Source organism: Musa acuminata, chromosome BXJ3-1 (genome assembly GCF_036884655.1).
Source record: "Musa acuminata AAA Group cultivar baxijiao chromosome BXJ3-1, Cavendish_Baxijiao_AAA, whole genome shotgun sequence".
Taxonomy (NCBI): Eukaryota; Viridiplantae; Streptophyta; class Magnoliopsida; order Zingiberales; family Musaceae; genus Musa; species Musa acuminata.
The window spans coordinates 3,711,737-3,734,703 of record NC_088349.1 but is presented as its reverse complement, the minus strand read 5'-3'; the positions used below and the strand labels follow the sequence as shown (position 1 = coordinate 3,734,703).

Here is a 22,967-nt window from a genome sequence, read left to right as displayed (position 1 = left end):
TATAACTTCTAAGTTCTGTACTGATGCATCTATGGGGCTTCAGGTTAGCTTTGAAGTTTTCAAGGACATGTCTCCAACAAAGAGAACAATATAATACAGAATAGACAAAAAAGAATATAAATAAATATGAACTAAGTAGTCAACATGGTTGAACTTCGCACATGCAGCTGTATGAAAGGAAATGTAGACTTTGTATACTGCTGAATTGAGAAAATTAGGAGCTCTAAGTGTCATATACTTGAATTTATGAAAGCATAGACAAGGTATATATAAGCTATATATTATATAATGCACTTAATTTATCTAATGTAAAAATAAACTGAAACACAAGATGTGCATTTCTCTGTTAAAGACTTTTGTCAGTGCAGTTTCAATTTGGAATCAAGAATTTCAAACTAAACTTCATACTTTGTTGACAGAAAAGGCCTTATTTTTCACATCATTATAAATGTTTCACACTGTTGTGTTTATCTTATGGTAGCAAAGTACTATCTGGATGTAGTGTCACAAAATTGTTCCTGAGATGCATCATTTTGGTTGTCTTTTCTTCAGGTAGGTGTAAAATCCAGAACAAGTGCTGTATGTTCAACTAGCTGTGACGATCATCCCAACCTTATGAAAGCACTTGAAGTTTCTCTCCCCACTGATGGTTGCTTCTGCTGGGATCTCAGTTGTACATCAGGTGAAAATCTCTCTTACATCTGCTTTGGCTTTGATTTGTGTTAATGTATATTCTTTCCTAATTAACAATCTAACTCTGATGTATGGGTGTTAGTTTCTGACTGATTCGTATAATTTCAACGAAGCATGTGCGTTATGATGCCAATTGATTGTTCATATTTGTTTTAGACTTGAACATACTTGTAGGAAATTCATCGTCTGCCCTCAGATAGTCATCGATCAAATGTCCTGATAGATTATTCTGCGTTCCACTTTTCTCTAGGATGCAAACCTAACTACGAATCCTCAGAGAGATTCTGCAACAAAACACAAGAAAGAGAGCAAGAAAACAATGACTCTTCACTAACACTGCTTCTCTTGGAGGGGAATCCACTAAGACTACTACTCTTGGACTGCATGATGGAGTGTCTGGATTCATTATACAGCTGCTTCTACTATACTGGTTGCAATTCCTGGTTTACGTCTCAAATGTTTCTAAGCAAGAACAGGTTGGCAAAGTCGATCGAAGAGGAGATCATAAGGTGGCATCATATGGCTGGCAAGAGCCTGACTGAGCTTATCGAGCAGGACGTCCAACATCCGAGTTCAGATTGGCCATCATCCAAGATCGGAGGATCAGCCGAGGTAAGTGAAGAAATCGAAGAAGACTTACTAGAGTTAATGATAAATGAATTGGTCATAGATTTTTGCCAATGCTGAATACAGTCAGAAGCAGATCACGTTCCAAATCATCATGTATTATCGGATGATGATGCATGCCGATGCGGCCAACATGCTGTATGTACGATATCACGGAAAAAATAATCTCATTTACCTAGAAAAAAGATTATCAGATGTTTGCTATGTCAATTCTAATAAAAGTTGAAGCAGGTCTTCTTTCTGGTGCTAAGAGTTACTCCTAGACAAGCTCGAACATATGATTTAGAACTGAAAGCTTGCATGTGTATTAGAATACTCCATTGTTTAATGGGTACATGGATTTCATTGAGGAAGCCATTTCTTCTGATAGGGAAGAAGAAAAACTAGCTTCTCATGGTTCAAGTTCATGTATATGAACAAAATATAAGTTAGTTTATAGTTCATGATCTGCACACATTATATAGTTCAGCTTCATCAGATGCTTCCCAAACCATGAATGCACATCTTAAAGGCACATCGTAAAGGTTACAGTTGTAACTCTCACCCAAAATAAAGCATCAGTTATCACACTCTCCCTTCCCAATAAGTTGAGTTAAACTGTGATGTTAGCACGAGAAATATCTCTCTCTCTCTCTCTCTCTCTCTCTCTCTTTTGCTGTCTTGTGTGTGTTGGACATGGAAGGCACACGTCTTCCACACCATTGAATCCCTTAACCAGACCTCAGCTAAGCCTCTTGAGATTGCCACAACAAAGTTCATGTGCCTTCCCTGCCACCTCAATTGAGCTCGATTCCATTGCTCCCTCTAAATACCTTCTCCTTCCATGGTTTTAAGTAATCGAACTGGTTACAGATTAGGATAGACGGAAGAGACGATGGAAGGCTCAAAGATTGCGAGCAGCAACCGGAGGTGCTCCCGGGAGTGCACTGTCGGCATGGCATCTCTTCTTTGGTGTCTCTCCCTCTCCACCGTCATCATCGGGTCGCTCGTAAGCCTCCATTTTGCGAGATCCCCACCGGGTATCATTCGGCCTCCTTACTCCTTTTCTTCAGGCATCTGCACCAGCGACGAGGAGCTGATACGGCGCGCATCGGAGGTAACAAGGATAAAGTCAACCAGAGAAGACAAAAGATTCTGATGGTTGCCAAGAATTGAAATCTTGGTCAACGCTTCTATTATTGTAATAACCACATTACTCTCTTCCTTTTCTCTTTTAATAGGGACCTAAATTGACTTTTGTTTAATTTTCAAGATCAATCTACAGCAATTCCAATACTATTCCTGTATTCCGCTCTTCAATTCCCCACCGTCTACCACCACCTCACCGCCTCCAGCCTCAGCTTCGTCGGCTCGTTCGACGACGCCAGCAAGGCCGGCCGCGGCCGCTACAGCCCGCGGATGCACCCCATCGTCACCCTCGCGGACCGCCGCTACTACCCGGTGTTCCGGGAGCACTGCCGCCCTCCCTGCTACGTCGACGAGCACTACCTGCCGACGCTGGTGACTAAGCTCTTCCCGGGGCTCAACTCCAACAGGAGCCTCACATGGGTCGACTGGTCTCGGGGTGGCGCACACCCTGCGACCTACCGGCGCAGGGATGTCTCCGTGGGGCTGATGGAGAGGACGAGGAATGGCTACAGTAACAGCACTACTAATACTACCACCATATGCTTCCTGTTTGCGAGGAAGTTGGAGGCCGCTGGACTGGCGCCGTTGCTGCAGATAGCTGGCGCTGCCAAGCATCTCAGGGACTTAAAAGTTGGTGAGGGTTTACTGGTTTCTTAGTTTGATGGGCTAATCAACTTGATTTAAATCCACTATTGCTGCAGATGCTTGATGTAGAAGCTGAAGCCGAAAGAACTCAGCTTCCAAGGCGCATTCGAGAGAGGTGATCGGAGGTTTCCAATTGGGGGTGGAGGGCTTCGGCGCCGAAGCCAAATGACACGAACGAGGAGTTCCAAGGAAATGAATGGAGCTACCTTCGGATTTGGTATCAGATTGGACCATAAATCAAACTTAGAAACTGATCATAGCCCATCCACGTACACAAGAACGCAGGCAATACAGGAAGATAGTTGATGTGACGGCCTCGAAGGATCATATATTGGTGGAGCCGATGTGTGATCGGATCCTAGCTTGGTGGAGGGAGAATGAATAGTCAAACTATAGTTTGACTTTAATTTAATTTTATTATATTTTTATTTAAAATGTGAGGGAGGACCAAAATAAAAGGAAGGCAGCACTCTCAGTAAATAGAATATTTAATAGGGTTTTAAAAGATTATTATGGTAAAATTAGGACATTTTCTTACATATTTGTCTCTCAAATCTTACAAAATTAGCATATTAATACCTTAGATTTAGTATGATTGTTCCAAATATTAATTAAATATGATGCTGTATACCAAATATATATAGTGTAATTAAAATCAGTTAGATAAACATATCTAATCATCTCTAATTATTTTTTTAAAAAAATTATTACTATATATATATATGTATATATATATATGTATGTATATATATATATATGTATGTATATATATGTATATGTATATATATGTATGTATATATATGTATATGTATATATATGTATATATATATATGTATATATATATATATATATATGATGCTCAAGGAAACTTAAGGTTGAAACATATCACTTGTACAATCTGGTACAAAAATGTATTAGCTAATCAGATGTAATCATCTCAAGTCAATTTTGCTAATACATATGAAGCTATATGTATTGACTAAATCTTATGCATTGGATTTATCCTTTTGTTTATGTATTTATTTATTTTAAAATGCACCAGCATGAGCATTCAGAACATTTCTAAAGATAATAAATCAAAATAAGAACTTTGAGCAGCAGAGAAATTATAAAGAAAACAAAAAATTGGAATGAATATTTGAGTGACAAACTGAGCATCATCAACATACAACCAATGGATGAATGTTAAATGATCTCCACAATGCTGTTGTAAAAGCCTAGGTTAAAACCATACATGGCTGATGTGGCTAACAACAGTTGCTTTTAGGCTCCAAACATCTATGTGAAGAGATCTCACACCACTAAAACTTCGAGAGAACAAGCCTCACTCATTTACCCATCTACATATACATGAAAACACTTGCCTGATAATAATTTCATTCCATGCAAGGAATATAAAATGAGAACAAGCCATACACCAATCGAACGAGCGTGAAATAGTACTGACGTCCAAAGGAGGAATGCTTTTTTCGACATTCAAATTCATTTTGAAGAGGATGGGTTGACAAGAGAAAGAATGCACTGTGCGATATCAGATGCAGCATCAGGACGTGCAGCACTCAGTGCCCTCTCGGACATCTCAGCCATGAGACTTTCATTTCCTGCAAAATTCAGTATAAAACATTGTAAATTTTGCATGCCTCCCAAATGCAACATGACAAAGTATCTTAGTCAAGACCATAGTGAGTACTTATAGGTTCAGTTTTGAGTCAAATTATTCATGGATATAGCAAATAGAAGCAATGGATGTCGTACTCCTTTTTTCTTTAAATCTTTTGCAGCTTTTTCAACCACATGATTACCCTGAGGTAGCCCTAAATGTGTCATATCCAACTAGGAAATCCAGTTAGCAATGATGATTATGGAGCTTTTAGTTTCCTGTCCTATTTTACGTCAAATAATATGTCTTAAACATGTTACAGGTTTGTTGGAAGACCATAATCATAGGCTGTTTACTGCTCTATAGTAGTGGTCTAAAGTTCACGAATTTGTGATCATGTACTGATTATTTTAGAATGTACTTCCTTTTGTCATATATGGTATCTACTTTTGTTGCTTTTAGTGTATATTCTTCACTCCTAACTCCTACTTCCTCTTCTCCCTACAATTGTTCCTCTTTGACGTGTGTCTCGTCCATGAGGTTGCATCAATGATAGTAAGGGCATAAGAATGCATTAAAAATATTTTCTTCAACTAAGAAAAGTAAATGAGCTTTTATTTATGAGAATATAGAGAGTTCTTGAAAAATCATGGGTAAATGACCCCTCGTATGTTGGATATCAGATACATAAATCATAAAATCCTTGCATGTATATCAATTTTCAACAGAATACCATAACAAATAGCTCATATACATATGAAATTCACAAAGAATTTCAACTATTGACAAATACCATATTAGTTTTGTTGCTATCAATGAAAAACATCTCCCTAGCTAACTAACTGCCACTGCAAGGATAAAATAATGTGGAGATTCATTAGTAGTCTTTCCATCAGTTAATTTCTGCATCCTTTGACTTCTCATGCATTTAGAAAACCCATAAGAAGCCTATAAAATCAGCAATTCCTGGCATAATTTGCTACTTCATCAAGATTTGATAGTTTAGATTTTTCAGCATAGTTTGATCAACAGTTGCAGGGACCAAGGCCAATCAGCATAACTTTGAATCAAATGCTCGAGAACAATGATAGCAAAAAGTTTAACAAAAGCATAGAGAATCCTAGTTCTAAAAATTACATCTTACAATCAGTGATAAATATCCATTCCTAATCCTACTCACTTAAGATACTTTATCTAAACTGATTTTCTACAAGAAAAAATTATCTGCAGCACCAACGAAGCTCAAATTATACCATATCATGCTTCACATTTGTCCTTCCATATCAACTTAAAGTTGCTCTTCCAAATTTCTCTTACCATGACAATATTCCAATTTGACTTTATTTTTTTTCATAGATACGGATATATAGACTTTGTTTGCTGTGGCAAGCATGCATAAGGACATGCTCTGGAAGCAGCAAATGCTTCAAGGGTATGTCCTTGACTCTTGACAAAAGTTTCCATATATACAGACGAAACATTGCCTACAAAAGAAACAGAATATATTGCAAAGGAAAAACAGAAAAGGACTATACTCATGAGATCTGGGGTCAGCTAAGATCTATTGTTCATGAGATCTAAAGTTTTACGCTGGATGTCAGTTACCTGTCACAACCCTCCACCTTTTTCATTCGAACTTGGGATTAGAGCTATGTGCATGTATTAGACTAATAAAACCCTAAACTTGACTATCCATAAATAGGACTTAAGAAAAAAAAGGACTGTAAAAATGGACTGTAATAGATGTATGACTATCAAAGGGTTTCTTCCAAGGGGTAATGAATAAACTATTAGCACATAATCTGTAAAGTGTCCATATGGTTCAAGATCTTTACCACATTAGAGCCATTATTACTAGTCGGCTTCAGATAAAAAATGAATCTACTACACTTGAACAGAGGGCATTGTAAACATATATAGTTTTTGTAATCAGCCACAAAGCAGATGAAGGTTGAGAAAAGGTCACTACATACCTAAAATATCATCAATTGCCTCTTCGAGACTACTAGAATCAAGCTCATCTTCTGTAAGGACCTTTGATCCTGCTATGTCTGCCATAATGTATGCATTCTTTGTTTGATGATCATCTGCAGCATTAGGTAATGGTATCTAGTACAAAGAAAAAGTGGATGAGAAAAAAATATTGAAGAAAAACGAGTATACAGCTTTCAAATTTAACCTGCAACTACATAATCCAAAACTAAGTGCACCTTAGTACAAAAGCTTGTCTTTGTAGGACCAAATGACATGCAACTAAGATGCTTGTGGATGAGCACATAATGGTATCATAGATTAATTCCATAGCCCATTTACAATATAATCATTGGAATGAGCTATTTAATTAGTATAGAACTGTGAAAAATAAATAAAATATGACCTAATGCATGAGGCTCAGGTTTAATAGAGGGTCAATGTGGAAATAGGTTTAAAATTGTGATTCAAAAATTAAATAAAGTTTTTTGACATTTTCCACAGGAAAAAATAGATCAACACATGTCACTTTTCTTAAGGTAAATACGAGGGCAGAAAGGTTGCACCTTGCAACTTGGGTGACCAGGTTTTAAATCATGGAAGCGAGCTCTTTACTTGTAGATGTAAGGCTCCATATATTGACCCACAAATTTCTTGTGCACTAGATTCACATTCACCCTAATGGCAAACACAAAAGCCTAAAGTCGAACATATACTGAAAGGTGTAAACACAGGTACAGTCTGCATCCACTGTCAAGAAACAGATGCACATTCAATGAGCATCTTAGTCTGTATTTCTACAAGTATTAACCTAAGATGAACGCATGAGTTCAGTAAAGCCAGTGGTACAACAGAACTGGAAGGTCAACTAAAAATGTCACTAAGCTTACAACTTGAGTCAATGACGATGCAGGAACTCTTAAAAGACCATCCAGAATTATCAACGAAGGTGAGCACTCAGTTAACTAGACAATCCAAATCACCTAGGTAGTGAGTAGTGCCAATAAAACCAAGTTCTTCTGTTGTTTCAAAGTTGAGACGACTACCTATTGCAACTTGGCCATAAAAAGTCTAATGCTCATGGCAGGTTATAAAAGATTGTCTAATCACATAACTTCTACATGGGTAAGGAGCCTCCTTGAAAGATTTTTATTTGGCACTTCCATTTGTCCCATAGATATGCTGCAACTTATATTAATGTTCGCTTTCCCCTTGCACCTGAGTAGTTTCCAAGTAATTGAATAAACAAAATTCTAAGGGGTGTACAACTCCCAACCATTATTCTTTCCCTTTTACTTATTTTTCTATGAGATCCAATAGAGTGTATATGTCATGTAACATTTCCCCTTAAATTTGCATCAAATGTTTTTTATATACATTGTCAGAGTATGAACTATGAAGAACCTCAATAATAGATAATTCACAGAGTTAGGATATGCACAACGTTTATTGTAATAGTCCACCTTAACTCAATATATCTTAAAGTCCAGGCTCAGAAGATCTAAAGATCTTTACAAGAAACAAAAAGAATGCTACATAAAAGCAATATATTTACCACATTGAAGCAAATAATTACAAAGTATAAATACTAAATTTATTAAAGAAGATACTAAGCTAGCCTTTCCTTGCTTCTTCTAAAAAATATCAAGTATTTACAAGTTTACAATTGTCTGGATACTGGGATAACTTAAGGAGTATAAATGATATGCAGAAATTCCCCTTTGATAATTCTCAAAGACAACTTATACATAAATTTTTGTACTAGACTACTAGTATAATGTTACCAATAGTTGGAGCACAATGCAGAATATTACGTTTCCCAAATAAATTTTTTTGTTCATTTAAGCTCCATAAACTTCAATAGATTCCTAAGAAGTAGCATTCTCAATACCAGAATCGATGGCTTTCCGGTGGTCAAGATCTCAGTGCAAGTCATCGCCCCAGAACGAGAAACAACCACGTCAGCTGCAGCATAAGCCAAATCCATCTCATGCAGGAACCTTCATATATTAAAAGGAGACTCAGACACCAAAAACAAGCCAAACGAAAATATGCAATCAAAGCACACAAATCAAATTGTGAGAGTAATCTTGAAATATATTTCCTGAAACAAGTACAGAAAATTGTGTATGAGAGAACCGATTTCACTTTTATGTAAATCTCAACCATAATATACATCAGTGATGTTGATTCTTTCCTCTTTCCCCTATCAGGTATATCCATCCTTATCCTTCTTTGTGAAATTTGACACAGTAGAAATTGAGGGGTAAAAAAAAAAGATGTGCTTCTTCATTGTTCTTTGGAGGCTTTAGAAGAGTAAGATGCTGTCGAGGATGCCAGAAATTTGTATACCTTTTCTATTCTAGTTGTGGACAAATTCTACAAATATAAATTTATTGTGTGAGAGATTAAATGACTAACGTGAAGTTTTTGCTAGAAGAAGCAGCAATCAAGGTTTGTCAGATGGTGTTTTAGCAGTATAAAACACTGCAGCCCTCTTAGAAGAAATGCACATGAAATAATTAATGGAGTGTCGAGGAAAAAAGGACTCTTGGTTGATGGCTATGTTAAGTGTTTTCCAAAAATAAATCACAATGTAGAACAGTGTTTTTTGCATGGGAATTTTGTATGAGACCTCATGGATCAGAACCTAACTGAGACGTTCAATAGTAAAGAATCATGGCACCTGAATCTGATATTAGTTGTTGGAGGCATTTCTAATGGATTTGGTATCTAGATAAGCACCATGACTAAGGGAAGACCAATCACAAAGATTGTTTTGCCATAACAACAACATCGAGATGTACCTACCTTCTATTTTGGGATAGGTAATAGGTTAGATTGCTACAGTAATAAACTTAAAGGCCTTCTTGTTATAGTTAATTATTCTTTTTCGTAATATCCCATGTTCTAGTACTTAGGATTCTAGAAGTATTGCATGCATGACAAATGAAAATATATATTTGATGAATGGTTCCACATCCAATAACTCCCCAGTTTTGAGGAGCCGATGGGAACTTCAGCAGTCAGTTTTATGGAAAACAGTTCAGGACCAAATCAAAGTGGTGGCCAAAAGGATTTGCTCTACATGGAATAAGTGTATGTGTAAAGAAAACAGCAAAAAAGATAAAGAATACAGAAATTGCAAGAAGGGATTTGAAAAACCTAAGAAGATATTAGGAAGAAATTGTGAGGAACCAAACAACAATAAAAAAATGATACTTTTTAGAATGTTATTGGCTAGAAGTTTCTGAGGAATCATTAAATTGAAATACACAGAGATGGAACACAAGTGATTGTGTCAAAAGTACATAGAGATGGACTAAAAAAAATTGCAAAACAATGCATGAGGTATCAGAAACTTAGATAACCCAAAGGAATTGGTTACAAGTTTTAAGAAAGAAGAGAGAGCAAGATGACAAGATAAGAATCCAAGAATGTGTGAGGTATTAGAAACTTAGACAAACCAAAGGAATTGGTTACAAGTTTTAAGAAAGAAGAGAGAGCAAGATGACAAGATAAAGACTCCAAGAATGTGTGGGGTATGAGAAACTTAGACAACCCAAAGGAATTGGTTACAGGTTTTAAGAAAGAAGAGAGAGCAAGTTGACAAGATAAAGACTCCAAGAAACTTGTGTCAGTTGTTTAGGAGAGCTGAAGAAAGAACAAATTTGACTTTTTGTAGGAGCAGATGACAGGATAGGGCCAGTTGAATAAGGCTTGCTGTCTTAATAATTTTATTAGCAAATGTAGCTGGTCAAAAGAAGAGTAATGTGTAGTCTATAATAGATATTCCGACATCTTAGTAATTAAAAAGCAGTGTGTGCTGAACATCCCAGTGGCTAGATCCATCGAACGCTTACCTTGATCAATAACTATCTTAACAAATTCAATTAAGGATCATCATATCAATATATCATCATTATATGACTCCAAAGGTAAAATTTTTAGGTTAGCGTTTGCAGGTAGGCTTGCACATTGAGTTAATCTTAGAAATTGAAGGTTCAAAAAATGCAATGAGCAATCTAAGTGATTTAGATTGAAAATATGAGATCAAAACAACAATCTCAGTGTAACGAGCAAAGCAAGTAACCAAGAACTCACGGTGTAAGATGCAATCGTCGGTTCACCTTAACAAGACTCTCCATTTCGTTGAAGCCATCGGCTCCCGTTTGCCAAATGATGAGCCTGTTCTTGTGCTGCAGCAACATCTCGTAGTACATGTTGAGAACCGCTATATTGATAGCTTCCGCCCCACATGAGCCCCCTAGCACGAGCACGACCTGCGCTTTGTCCTCGCCGCTCTTCGGCCCCGCCTTGGGGAAGAAGTGCGACCGCGCCACCGCCTTGGAGACGTATCGCCGCAAAGCGACCCTCACCGGGTTTCCGTACACCAAGCACTTCTTACGGTCGAAATGCTTCACGCAGGCATTGAAGGCAACGAAGATCGTCTCCGCGCACGGCGCGGCCAGCCGGTTCACCAGCCCCGGGTGGCTGTTCTGCTCCTGGATGACGATCTTGATGCCGGACAAGGCGGCGGCGAGGCATACAGGCGCGGCGACGTACCCCCCGGTGCCCACGACGACGAGGGGCCGGAACTGGCGGAGGATCCGGGAGCTAGCGGCGACGGCGAGGATGAGGCGGAAGGGGAGGAGGAGGTTGGAGGGGGAGAGGAGGGGTCGGGAGGGGCGCGCCGGGGGAATGGTGGAGAGGGTGAAGCCGGCGGAGGGGACGGCGGCTGCCTCAAGGCCGGCGCCGGAGCCGATGAAGAGGATTTCGGCGTCGGGGCTGGCGTCCTTGATCGCCTCGGCGATCGCGATCGCCGGGTAGATGTGTCCCCCTGTGCCGCCGCCTGTGAAGACGACGCGCAGCGTGGCCGCCGGCGGCGATGCAGCCTGAAAGATGGACGAGGAGACCAAGTTAGTGATCTCAAATAGCTTCGGAAATGTAAAAAAAGTTCCCCTTTTTTTGGGAACAAGTAGTTGTTGTTGTTATTGAAGGAGGAGGAGGAGGAGGAGTACCTGCCTTGAGGTATTGATGAGTGCGAATCTTGAGGTGGGAGGGAGAATGAGAGGACAAGGAAGGAGTGTGCGGGGAGAGGAAGTCTGCAATGGGAGAGTGGAGAAGAGAAGACCGGGACGATGGAAGAGGGATGGAGTGACGGCCATCAGGGAGAAGGACGAAGAGGAGGCCGAAGAAGACCAGTCTACTGTCTTAGTAAATTATGCACAGCGTTCAGTTTAAGACAGAAACAAGCTAAAAGAAATAAATATTTTTTAAATAATTTTATTTGTTATAATATTTCAATTTGACTCGTTTATGTATGTTTTATATATTTTTATTAGTTTTAATAACATAATATTATGATTTTTTATTGTTATTGTTTGTCTAATAATTAAAAATATCATTTTTTATGTTAGTAATTGGTTTGATTGAGATTAGAAGTCTATTTTAATTATTTATATTATTATAATAGTCAAAATATTATAATAAACTAATTTTTGATTTCTATTTAGGTGATATTAATCCTAAAATATCATAAATACTTATTTGAATGATAAATTAAGTGATTTCTAATGTATTTTAATTTAATTTAATTTATTTATTTTTTTAAAAAATCTAATTAATAATATTTGAGAGATAATTAAGATTTTTTAATTAATAATATTATTTTAAAAATAAAGTACTTAAAATGTAAATATTTTATTTAAAAATCTAAAAATAAATGATCGAGTCAGAGTCACATTCAGATTCAAACATGGTCAAATATTTTACGATGTTCATAAATCGACTCGCTTGTCCGATAAAATTCAAATGTGGTCTTTAATTAGACTTCGGATTCATGTTCGGCTTGGGATCAGATTCGCATGTTTACATACGCATTTAATTGAGGCTGAGATGATGGAAAGTGCTCATAATGCGACAATACTAATACTCCCTTTACATCGCGACTTATGTTACGATGTGTCCGAAGTGGTTTTGTTTCAGAAGCTGTACCGAATCATCGTCTTCCCTCCCTAAAACCTAATCCTCGTCTTCGTGCGTGTGCGAGGTGGCCGGACATCGTCTTCCTAGGGCGCGCGTGGAAGCCGGCCACGGCGTTGTTGGGTAAGGCGAGCGGCCCTCCGGTGGTGCCTCCCTTCTCTCAGGCGGAGGTGCCTTCTTCTCGTTCCTGTCGCCCTACCTCTCCTTCTCCCAACCCCTCTTCCCCTCTCGGCGGTGCCAGCCCTTGCACCCCTCGCCTTGCTGTTCTCTCCTTCACCTCCCGCGACGGTACGTCCCTCCCAGTGGTACTGCCTCCTTACCCCCGCTCTCTGCTTCTCCCAAACAGAGTCGCCCCTCCTCTCTTTCTCTCCCCTCTACCCCACTCGCTCTCTCTCTCTCTCTTCCGGCCGCTCTCAACAGTCCCGACTGCCCTTCTGCTTCTTCCACTGCCCTCGGCATGCCCCGCCTCCTACGACGCTTCTACTCTTCCTGCTTCTTTCTCTCCTCGACAGCCCTCATCTGCCGTCCAGTCCGCAGCCCCTCTCTGCCGTTATTGGCCCCCCGCCTCTGCTGTTGTCAGGCCCCCCTCCCCTGCTTTCCTCTACATTCAGCCGATCTCCTCCTGTACTCCGCCCCTCCCCTGCCTCCTACCGAGTTGTTAATTACACCAATGTTATTTCTTATTAATAATAGTTAATTATTGTTAGTAATATCTTATTAAATGTGTTAATTATTGAATTTGTCACTGTTTGGAACTTGAATTGTCACTGCTAGACTTGTCAAAATTCTTGGACTTTCGATGTTCATTCTTTTGTTATTATATTTGGACAATTTAATACATTAATGTTTTATAGGTGATTAAATGAATGTAATTTGATGCTTTAGTAGTGATATTTTGATTATAAAATGATATAATATTCATATTGTCTAGTTTTCTTTCTCCTTAATCATATCTTTTTATGACTTTTATATTGAAGAGCAACTTCGCTCGAGCGAGCTTGGGTGATTTGGAGTCTTGGCACCTTTTAGTGCTTAGTGCCTTTGACCTTTTGATAACACTGTTTCTCGTTGAAGTTTGATATAGCAATGTTTGATATTTCAAATGATGATAACATTTTTTATGCTTGGTCTCATTTTGAAGGGAGCATGTTTTGTCTCAGCTTAATCGAGCATAATTTGCATTTGCCTCCACACTTACTTAACCGTCCGCTTCTTGATGCAATTAAGGAAGAACTTGAGAGGTTGTTTTTGGACAAGGTGCAGTTGATATATTTCCTATGAGAATAATTTTTTATATGCTTGTATACCATTTATTTGTGTTTTTGTTTCCACCCACCAGGTTCTCTCAAATTTGGGTCTTTGCATCTCTATCTATGACATTCGAACCATAGAAGGTGGCTTTGTCTTCCCTGGTGATGGTTCTTCCACATATAAGGTTTTATTAAGTGTTCTTACTTTATATAGTGCCATTGTATTAATTTCTGCAATGATTTTCTCATTGAAATTGATGAAATCTATCTTTTTTATTCTGAGAACAATTAGTCTTTTATTTCAAGATTTGAAACTGCAGGAGGCATTGCATCTTCAGGGAAATCTATTTATCATTTGAATTTAATTTTTCATGTGATATTATTGATCAGTTTTCTCTATTATTTTCATGCTCTTTCTTGGTTTCTTTAGTTTTGATTTTTTTGATCTTTTCACCACTTTCTAAGAGACTTTTACTTTCTCAGAAAAATTGTGTAAGATCATTAATTAATAATAGCAATAGAAAATTTTTTACTGAATATATGTTACCAAGACTTCAGGTATTCTAAAGAAAGGTTTTTGAGCTTGCCCGTTCTTGGTTATTCCAAAAGACTTGGTTAGGTGCAGCTTTTTTTTTTTATAATTTTTTCACCACTCTCTAACAGACTTATACTGTATAAGATCATTAATAAATAATAGCAGTTAAAAAATATTCTTCTGAAAATATGTTACCAAGACTTCAGGTGTGTGAACTTGCCCATTCTTATTTATTCAAAGTATACTTGGTTAGTTGCAGCTTAATGATCATGTGGTCTTGGTCACTTAAGCATTTCCTTGACAATTTCAATAGTGTGAAGATCCATTTGTTGTTGTCATCTTCGTGTGATTTTTGACGGTTACAAAATGCAACAACTTATGATCCTTAAATTTGGTAAACTTTGATAGAATATTTAGGAGAAACAGGCTTTTTCTTATGTGGCCATGAACTTAATAGATATGCATTTGTGTCTGTCAAGAACTTTAATAGATATGAGGTCTTGCGAGAAGGATGATTTTTGTTGCAGAAGATGCATATATTTAGAAACAAGGTTTACAGATAAGAGACTTACAATAAATCCAACCTTCTTTTGAGTTTTCTTTCCATGTTCTTCTAATGTTTCATTTGAAAAATCAGAAATATCTTAACAAGATGACTATATCTTACCAAAAATAGGTAAGAGGGGTAGGTCTCTTTAAAGAAATTTAAGTGGTGGGATCCTACAAGAAAGATGATTTGTTAGGGAAGGTGCATTTGTTTAGAAACAAGGGTTAAAGTTAAGAGACTTATAATAAGTCCATAATTCTTTTGATTTTTAGCACGTTTGTCTATTGTAATACATGGAAAAGCATAAATGACTAAAAGATGACTATGACAAATAATAGAGTGTAAACATCAGCATCTTATAAAGTGACTTTATTTCCCCAATGTAGTGGCTTTGTGATGCCTTCTCTGACTGGAACAATAAATATTATCTATGTTGGTGAGATGGAACCATTATTTCCACCTGACAAACGCTTGTTCTATGCTATTTCACGGGATGACAATTGAAGACCAAAGTGCTGCCACATCATTAGCTTTCACAAAACTTTATTTTGCTTAGGTCTGAGTACCCTGCATTTGGTTGGCAGGATGAAGGCCCTTCCAAACACATCATTTAAACTTCCACTTTAATCTATCTTTGGTGAATCACCCATCTAGCAAAACATGGTCTCTACTCTCTAGTTTTGACAGTTACTTTAGTGTTAATACTAATCAGTTTGATGTTTTATATAGGTCGTGTTTAGGCTAATTATGTTCCGACCATATGTTGGGGAGATTCTTTGCGGAAAGCTTAAAGCATCTGATGCCAATGGTTTGCATTGTATGTTTAACAGCCTACAATCCTCATGTTTTGCCTTGTTTTCTGATATTTACTTGACAATTTTAACCATTCTATACCTTCTTTGCATCTGTAGACTTGTACATTGGGGATTTTTATTAGAATCTGATCTGAAGTATGATTTGTTCCTTTTATCGTTTTTGTCATCCTTGATTGTCAATTTATTTCAAGAAGATATATATATATATATATATATATATTTTTTTTTTTTTTTTTTTTTTTACTTTTGTTTCCATCCTTTGTTTTGTTTTTGTACCAATGTGGTCAACATCTGTAAGTTTGCAGGAATTTCAGATTGCTACATCTCACACCAATTCCTTTTACCTCAGAAATATGCTTATTCTCAAAAAGAGTTGGTTTGAAAGAAACGGGCTGATATGATCAGTCTGAAACTGATGGGACATGTGACTACCTGTTCCTGTAACTTTTTGTCATCATGGGTTGTCATTAAACTGAAAAGTTGGTTAAAGTATGCCTAAAGCTTAACTTAAGGCATTTGACAATACCAGCACCTATGATTGAAACAGATAAAATCCTTGATACATTATAAATAACAAAAAGAATGTAAAAGTAGATTCTTCTTTGGTGTTAGAATCAGTAGCTATTGATCAGTTATAATTTACATATGTTAACAAGTTTAGTAAGTTAGCTGGCATTTCAAATTAATCAGTAAAGAATCATATTATTCAAGGACTTCTAAAATCAATTAGTTTAACTTGAAGATTAGGTTATGTAAGCATGAAAATTTTGGTAAACTTTGCATTTGACGATACCAGCACCTATGATTGAAACAGATAAAATCCTTGATACATTATAAATAACAAAAAGCATGTAAAAGTATATTCTTCTTTGGTGTTAGAATCAATAGCTATTGATCAGTTATAATTTACGTATGTTAACAAGTTCAGTAAGTTAGCTGGCATTTCAAATTAATCAGCAAAGCATCATATCATTCAAGGACTTCTGAAATCAATTAGTTTAACTTCCATCAGAAGAAGATTAGAATAAAATGTGCCTAGCTCGTCATATATGCATGCATATAAAACTGACATACAATCATGACCTCAATTTTGAGACATCATTGCTGACAAAGTATTTCAAACTCCATTTTTTATTTTATTGCTTAATATGTTCTATATGTGTTGCAGTGTCTCTTGGGTTCTTTGATGACATAAAGGTTCCCGTGCACCTACTCCCACACAAAAGCAGAATGTAAGGTTCATTTGTTGTTTCAATATCATCTTGAACCATGGAAAGCAAGTCATTTTATGTTTGTCTGCAGTCATAACTTTCTGGTATTTGTCCTGATGAAAAGTTAAATTATTTATTTATGCAAGCCCCTCGTTCTTAGATTTCATGTCTGTCTGAACAAATTGATGATAAACAGTTTAAATTTAATTAGTTATACACAAGTACCAATATGGTCATTTGCGATAAACTATTTCAGTTTTATGGTTTTTACAAACTTTTGCCCTTTCATGGAGATGACAGGGGAGATGATGGCATATGGATATGGGAACATGAGTGTGGAGACTTACCTATGGATTTAGATGAAGAGGTATGTTGTCTAAAATTTTGAATTCTCGAGTCATGAAACCAAGACATCTGTTACATATGCCTTGAAAAACAGTTTGTCTTATAAAACAGCCTGCAGGTACATTTCCGGGTGACCAAAATTAATTATCCTCCCATTCCTGTGGAGCAAGATGCAAATGCAAGTCCCTTCTCTCCTATGGAGATTATTGTAAGTCCTTGCTGCATTTACTTAGACTAGTCTCTCCTTGTCTGATTTAGGGTGTCTTGTTCTAATTGCCGACATACTTTCATTTGAAGGATAATAAAATCATGAGCTTATAGTGGGTTCTGGTCACTGACTAAAACTATTTGTTAATGATATTTGCAACTTAAAATTATGATAGTAGTCCTACAAGAATGTCTTATGGGCTTGTGTATTTATCTTTGCCTGTCATGATGTGTTTCTTTTGTTTGCTTAATATAAATTGCTGTACTGCTCTCAATCTACCTCTGGCATATCAGCTTTAAATTTTCTAGAATGGCTTGAAGCAGCCAGCACATGCTTGGCTTAGAGAAAAAAACAAATAATAGATCAAATAGACATGAGATTTCAAAGGAGTATTCAGTGGCACTTCACTGTTTCATGATGCATGTCTAGCATAAAGTTTACTACATAAAATGATTGTTTCAAAGAGGATGCCATGTGGAAAAAGGTGATCACCTATTGACTATCGACCATCATTTGTTCATGTGTTCATGTTGCATGTCTTTCATCCCTCTTCTTCTCTCACTATTGTTTTAGTTCTTGTCATCATTAGTCGTCATATTTCTCTGCCACCTCCCCCCCAATTTACACACCATGGGCAATCATTGCCAACAGTTACTACTGTTCTCACTAGTAATAGCATATTTGCTGTTCTTTCAATCTTTCTGACGATTGACTAAAGTTTTTCTTTATCTTAATTCTGCAATGTCAATTCAATTTATGGTTTGTTTTCTATGTTTTAACGTTCTAATTGGGATTTGTTTATGATTTCTACCATAAAATGGTTCTCATTGTGGCTGCAGATGGTGTAAGTGTGAATATTTAGAGCTAGAAAAGATCTAGGATAGAAGTACAATTTTCTAATAAGAATAGAAGAAATGCTAAGAAATGTGTGAACCATCTGATGTAAATTAGGGCAGAATTTGTTTAATGGCAGATCATATTATATTTTGATGATATGGTTGATGTTGAAGATGCAGCTGATGATAAGATAGTTTATGTTAACAAGATAAAAAAGGTCTAGAATAATACATTGGAAAGTCTGGAATGGGGCAAAAACAAGTTACTGAAACTTGTTACACCGAAAAAGATATTTCCTATTAACACCAAAAATTAGTTGAGCTATATCAACGAGGAAAAGGGCTGAAACATACTTATATTAAAGACAAATGTGATGATAGCTTGCTGGATAATATAAACATGTCTTTAAAGATTGGTGTGATTTGTGCTTGAATTTGTTGCTATTATCTACCGGCAGAAATATTTTGCTTGGCCTTTGATAGCGCAATTTTTCTCCCTGATTATGTCAATCAAACAAATTGATATAGAAGATTGAGGGCTTTTTTCATCTTTCTGATACTAGAATAAGGACATGGCAAACATTTTTGTACATGTGGTGGAAACGAATTATTACCGGGTTACAAGTGGGTAAAAAAATCATGTCGTTTAAATTATAAATAGGAAGACAGAATTTTAGACCAAATACCTTTCCATAGTCTTGTAGGTAACTTCTAACTGCAATCATCTTATTCTGGAGCTCATCCCTTTTGACAGGGAGAGATCTATGGCGATGGTTTGGGACTTCTTTCTTGGTGGGCAGACTAAGTGCCAAAAAACACAAATTAAAGGACTATTAAGGGTACTCCGTTGCATCGGCAATGGCGGATCATCACGTCTACAAAGACCGAAGATAGTTTTTTTTTTCTTTTTTGGTAATGTTATTGTGAACATATTCAATATTCTCTCTCACACAGCTGGTTTTGAAAAGATTTCTCGAGTGGAAATGATTGTGCCAGTGTATTAAATCTACAATTAACTTTGCTTGGCACTTTACCAGACATGATCTTAATGCTAAAGGGCTATACAAATATATGAACAAACATTCCAAGAAAATGATCCAAATTAGTTCTCTTTCTACTATTTCTATTGCTTATTTTGGTATAAGAAACAAGATAATATTTGTTTTTGGCAAATTTGCATGTAGAGAATAACTTGTATTATTTTCAAATCATAGATTTGGCACATCCGATATATTTTCAAATACTGACTTAAACATGGAAGGATCCGGTGATCCTAACCTTCAATAAATACTGACTTAAACATCGAAGTTATCTCTTGTAGTGTGAGGAGTTCAACCTTAAAGAAAGATGGTGCCGATACGGACAATACATGTAATATTATATTTGATCAGGATCTTAGCATCTTGATCTACGGATGATGTGGTAATTGAATTGAGCTGCTACAAAACTCAACGATTGGTGGCCCTTTTATCTATGTGCCAGTTATCTTCTTAAGGGTTCGTCTATGAACATAGAGAACACCACGACAAAAGTAATCTTATACTCTTCACCATTAGAGGGAAATAATCTTACTTTTTTAATTATATTAAATCACGTTGGACTCAAATACGAAACCTATGGACCGTGCAATTAGATATTAACCACTGGGATACAAGGATTATGTCACTGTCCACAATATCTAAAACCTCCCCAAGTAATCACAGCAAGAGTCTACTGTAGATTTGATCTAACCTGATATGAGAACACTGCTAGATGATTGAGAACAGTCTCTCTGTGTTGTCCTTGTCTTTTTCCCTTTCTTTCTCTTCCTTTTCTGCCTTGTTCTCCTTCTTCTCTTTGGAATCCCATGGCTCTCAAGATCTGCCTCGTTGCTGCCTTTTTATAGCCTTTTTCTGCTTCTAAAACGCAGCCACCATACCCCCCTAATCTTAATTAGGGTTAGGTTAAGAGGGGGTGTGGGTTGTGGGCTGCCCTAGCCCACATGGGCTGAATATGGGCTATCAGCCCAACAACCTCCTCCTTCAGCCCATAAGGGAGGTTGTCCCATGACTCCTCAATGTGAAGCCATGCCGACCAACTGTCGGCATATCTCCTGTCTTTCTTTTGGTAAGGTCTTCGTCAACATGTCTGCTCCGTTGTCATCTGTATGAATTTTCTGAAGCTGCAACTGCTTCTCTTCAAATACATTTCGAATCCAGTGGTATCTGACATCTATATGCTTTGACTTGGAATTAAACATTGGGTTCTTACAAAAATGGATGACACTCTGGCTGTCACAATGCACCACATAATTTTCCTATTTCAGCCCCAATTCTTGTAAGAATTCTTTCATCCATAACATTTATTTGCATACCTCTATAGCAGCAATATATTCTGCTTCTGTGGTGGAGAGAGCAATACACCTTTGTAACCTGGATTGCCATGACACAGCTCCCCCTGCAAAAGTAAGTACATAACCTGAAGTGGACTTCCTCGTATCTATATCTCTTGCCATATCTGCATCTGTGTAACCTGTTAACATAGGTGGTCCACCTCCAAAGCTTAAACAAACCTTAGAACTCCCTCTGAGATATCTAAAAATCCACTTCACTGTTGCCCAGTGCTCTTTGCTTGGAATTGCAAGAAATCTACTAGTAACACCCACTGCATATGCAATGTCCGGCCTCGTACATACCATTGCATACATTAAACTTCCAACTACTGAAGCATAAGGAACCTTCTCCTCATCACTTGACGGATTCTGTTCTGAGCACAACTTGAAGTGACCTACAAGAGGAGAACCTGGTTTTGCATTGCTCATACTGAATCTTTCCAATACCTTCTCGATGTATTTCTTCTGTGACAACCAAATCTTCTTGTTTTTCCTGTCACGAGAAATTTGCATGCCTAGTATTTGCTTTGCTGGCCCCATGTCCTTCATTGCAAAAGACTCACTCAATTCCTTCTTCAACCTATCAATTTTAGACATATCTTTCCCAAGAATAAGCATGTCATCAACATAAAGTAAGAGAATAATAAAATCCTCACCAAACCATTTAATGTACACATAGAAGCTGTTCTTTTGTATCCATTTTCTGTCATAAATGAATCAAACTTTCTGTACCATTGTCTTGGAGCTTGCTTTAGCCCATACAAGCTCTTCTTCAACTTGCAGACAAAATTATCTTTACCTTTGACTTTGAAGCCTTCTGGTTGCTCCATATAAATTTCCTCCTCCAAATCACCATGAAGGAAAGTTGTCTTCACATCTAACTGCTCAACCTCCAAGTCCTAGCTAGCAGCAATACCAAGAGCAACACGAATAGAAGATATTTTAACAACAGGAGAAAATATCTCTTCAAAGTCAATACCTTTCTTTTGACCAAAGCGTTTCACAACCAATCTAGCTTTGTACTTTGGTTGAGAACAATATTCTTGAGTCTTCAACCTAAAAACCCACTTGTTCTTCAAGACCTTCATTCCATTTGGTAGCTGCACCAAATCATAAGTGTGGTTCTTCTAAAGAGCATCCATCTCTTCCTGCATAGCAACTAACCACTTCTCTTTCTGCTCACTCTCAACTGCTTCCTGATAACTCTCTGGTTCACCTGCATCAGTAAGCATCACATACTCATATGTAGAGTATCTTCTGGAAGGTTGACGTTGTCTAGAAGATCTTCTCAACTGAGGTTCTACGGGAACTTGCTCTCCTACTTCTTCTTGCTCAACATGTCCTGCAGGTAAATCAACATCAGGCTCTACACTATTTTCCTGCACATCTCCCCCTTCACCCTGATATACTAGAGGAATAACTGGGTCATAATCTGCTAATCCTTCTGCAGAAGTTTTGGCTGGTGCCTTCTTCTTCAAATCCTCAAAGGTTTGATCCTCAAAGAAACCACATCTCTGCTTCTGAACACCTTCTGCTTTTCTGGATCCCAAAGCCTGTAACCAAACTGATCATATGAGTAACCAAGAAAAATACATTCTTTAGACTTACCATCCAGCTTGGACCTCTCATTATCTGGAATATGTGCAAATGCACGACAACCAAATACTCTCAAATGCCTATAGGAAACATCTTTCCCTGACCATACATGCTCTGCAACATCACCATCTAGGGCTGTACATGGTGATAAGTTGATCACATCAACTGCAGTCCTCAAAGCCTCATCCCAAAACCTTTTGGGTAGCTTGGCCTGTGAAAGCATACATCTGATCTTTTCCATGATGGTGCGGTTCATCCTCTCTGCAATTGCATTATGCTGAGGTGTACCAGGAACTGTCATCTCATGTTGGATCCCATGTGACCTGCAATAGTCATTAAACAATCCCGTATACTCACCACCATTATCTGATCTTATGCATTCCAATTTCCTTTCTGTCTCCCTTTCAACCCTAGCATGAAACTCTTTGAAGACATTAATAACCCGATCTTTGGTCTTTAAAGCATAAGCCCAAACTTTTCTGGAAAAATCATCTATAAAAGTGACAAAATAAAGTGCACCACTTATACCAAGAACATCAACAGATCCACCAAGAGTTTTTGTCCTCAAAGGACCACATACATCTGTATAAACACGGTCTAAGAC

At 37.4% G+C, this 22,967-nt stretch overlaps 2 protein-coding genes across 7 annotated transcripts; one reads left to right on the top strand and one right to left on the bottom strand.

Moving 5' to 3' along the window:
• Window positions 1-4,199: 4,199 nt before the first annotated feature.
• Window positions 4,200-11,886, bottom strand: LOC135628930 (uncharacterized). Its single transcript, XM_065135935.1, has 5 exons — window positions 11,686-11,886; window positions 10,769-11,559; window positions 8,556-8,664; window positions 6,667-6,802; window positions 4,200-4,694 (listed from the first exon to the last, which is right to left on the bottom strand). Exons 1-5 carry the CDS (start codon window positions 11,830-11,832, stop codon window positions 4,576-4,578), a joined length of 1,302 nt encoding a protein of 433 aa, XP_064992007.1. The 5' UTR covers window positions 11,833-11,886; the 3' UTR covers window positions 4,200-4,575.
• Window positions 11,887-12,597: 711 nt separating this feature from the next.
• LOC103987368 (uncharacterized) lies at window positions 12,598-19,466 on the top strand. 6 transcript variants are annotated; one of them, XR_671887.3, is made up of 8 exons: window positions 12,598-12,937; window positions 13,791-13,906; window positions 13,989-14,084; window positions 15,711-15,798; window positions 16,965-17,028; window positions 17,308-17,374; window positions 17,464-17,560; window positions 19,151-19,466. XR_671887.3 is itself a non-coding variant. In XM_065135136.1 (8 exons), exons 1-8 carry the CDS (start codon window positions 12,619-12,621, stop codon window positions 19,199-19,201), a joined length of 726 nt encoding a protein of 241 aa, XP_064991208.1. In that variant the 5' UTR covers window positions 12,599-12,618; the 3' UTR covers window positions 19,202-19,466. The 6 variants fall into 6 exon arrangements, 5 of the variants coding, with proteins under 5 accessions (XP_064991208.1, XP_009403947.2, XP_009403932.2 ...); XM_065135136.1 differs by having other exon boundaries at window positions 12,599-12,772; window positions 17,471-17,560; XM_009405657.3 differs by having other exon boundaries at window positions 12,601-12,937; window positions 17,471-17,560.
• Window positions 19,467-22,967: the final 3,501 nt, after the last annotated feature.

Excerpts from the sequence above, each read along its gene's own strand:
- LOC135628930 (XM_065135935.1), bottom strand. The coding sequence starts at position 11,832 with ATGGCCGTCACTCCATCCCTCTTCCATCGTCCCGGTCTTCTCTTCTCC. Across the intron at positions 11,560-11,685 it reads TCATCAATACCTCAAGGCAG|GCTGCATCGCCGCCGGCGGC; the intron begins GTACTCCTCCTC and ends TCCATCTTTCAG. Across the intron at positions 8,665-10,768 it reads CGACGATTGCATCTTACACC|GTTCCTGCATGAGATGGATT; the intron begins GTGAGTTCTTGG and ends TAATATATGAAG.
- LOC103987368 (XM_009405657.3), top strand. The coding sequence starts at position 12,619 with ATGTTACGATGTGTCCGAAGTGGTTTTGTTTCAGAAGCTGTACCGAAT. Across the intron at positions 13,907-13,988 it reads AGAGGTTGTTTTTGGACAAG|GTTCTCTCAAATTTGGGTCT; the intron begins GTGCAGTTGATA and ends TCCACCCACCAG. Across the intron at positions 17,561-19,150 it reads TCTCTCCTATGGAGATTATT|GGAGAGATCTATGGCGATGG; the intron begins GTAAGTCCTTGC and ends CCCTTTTGACAG.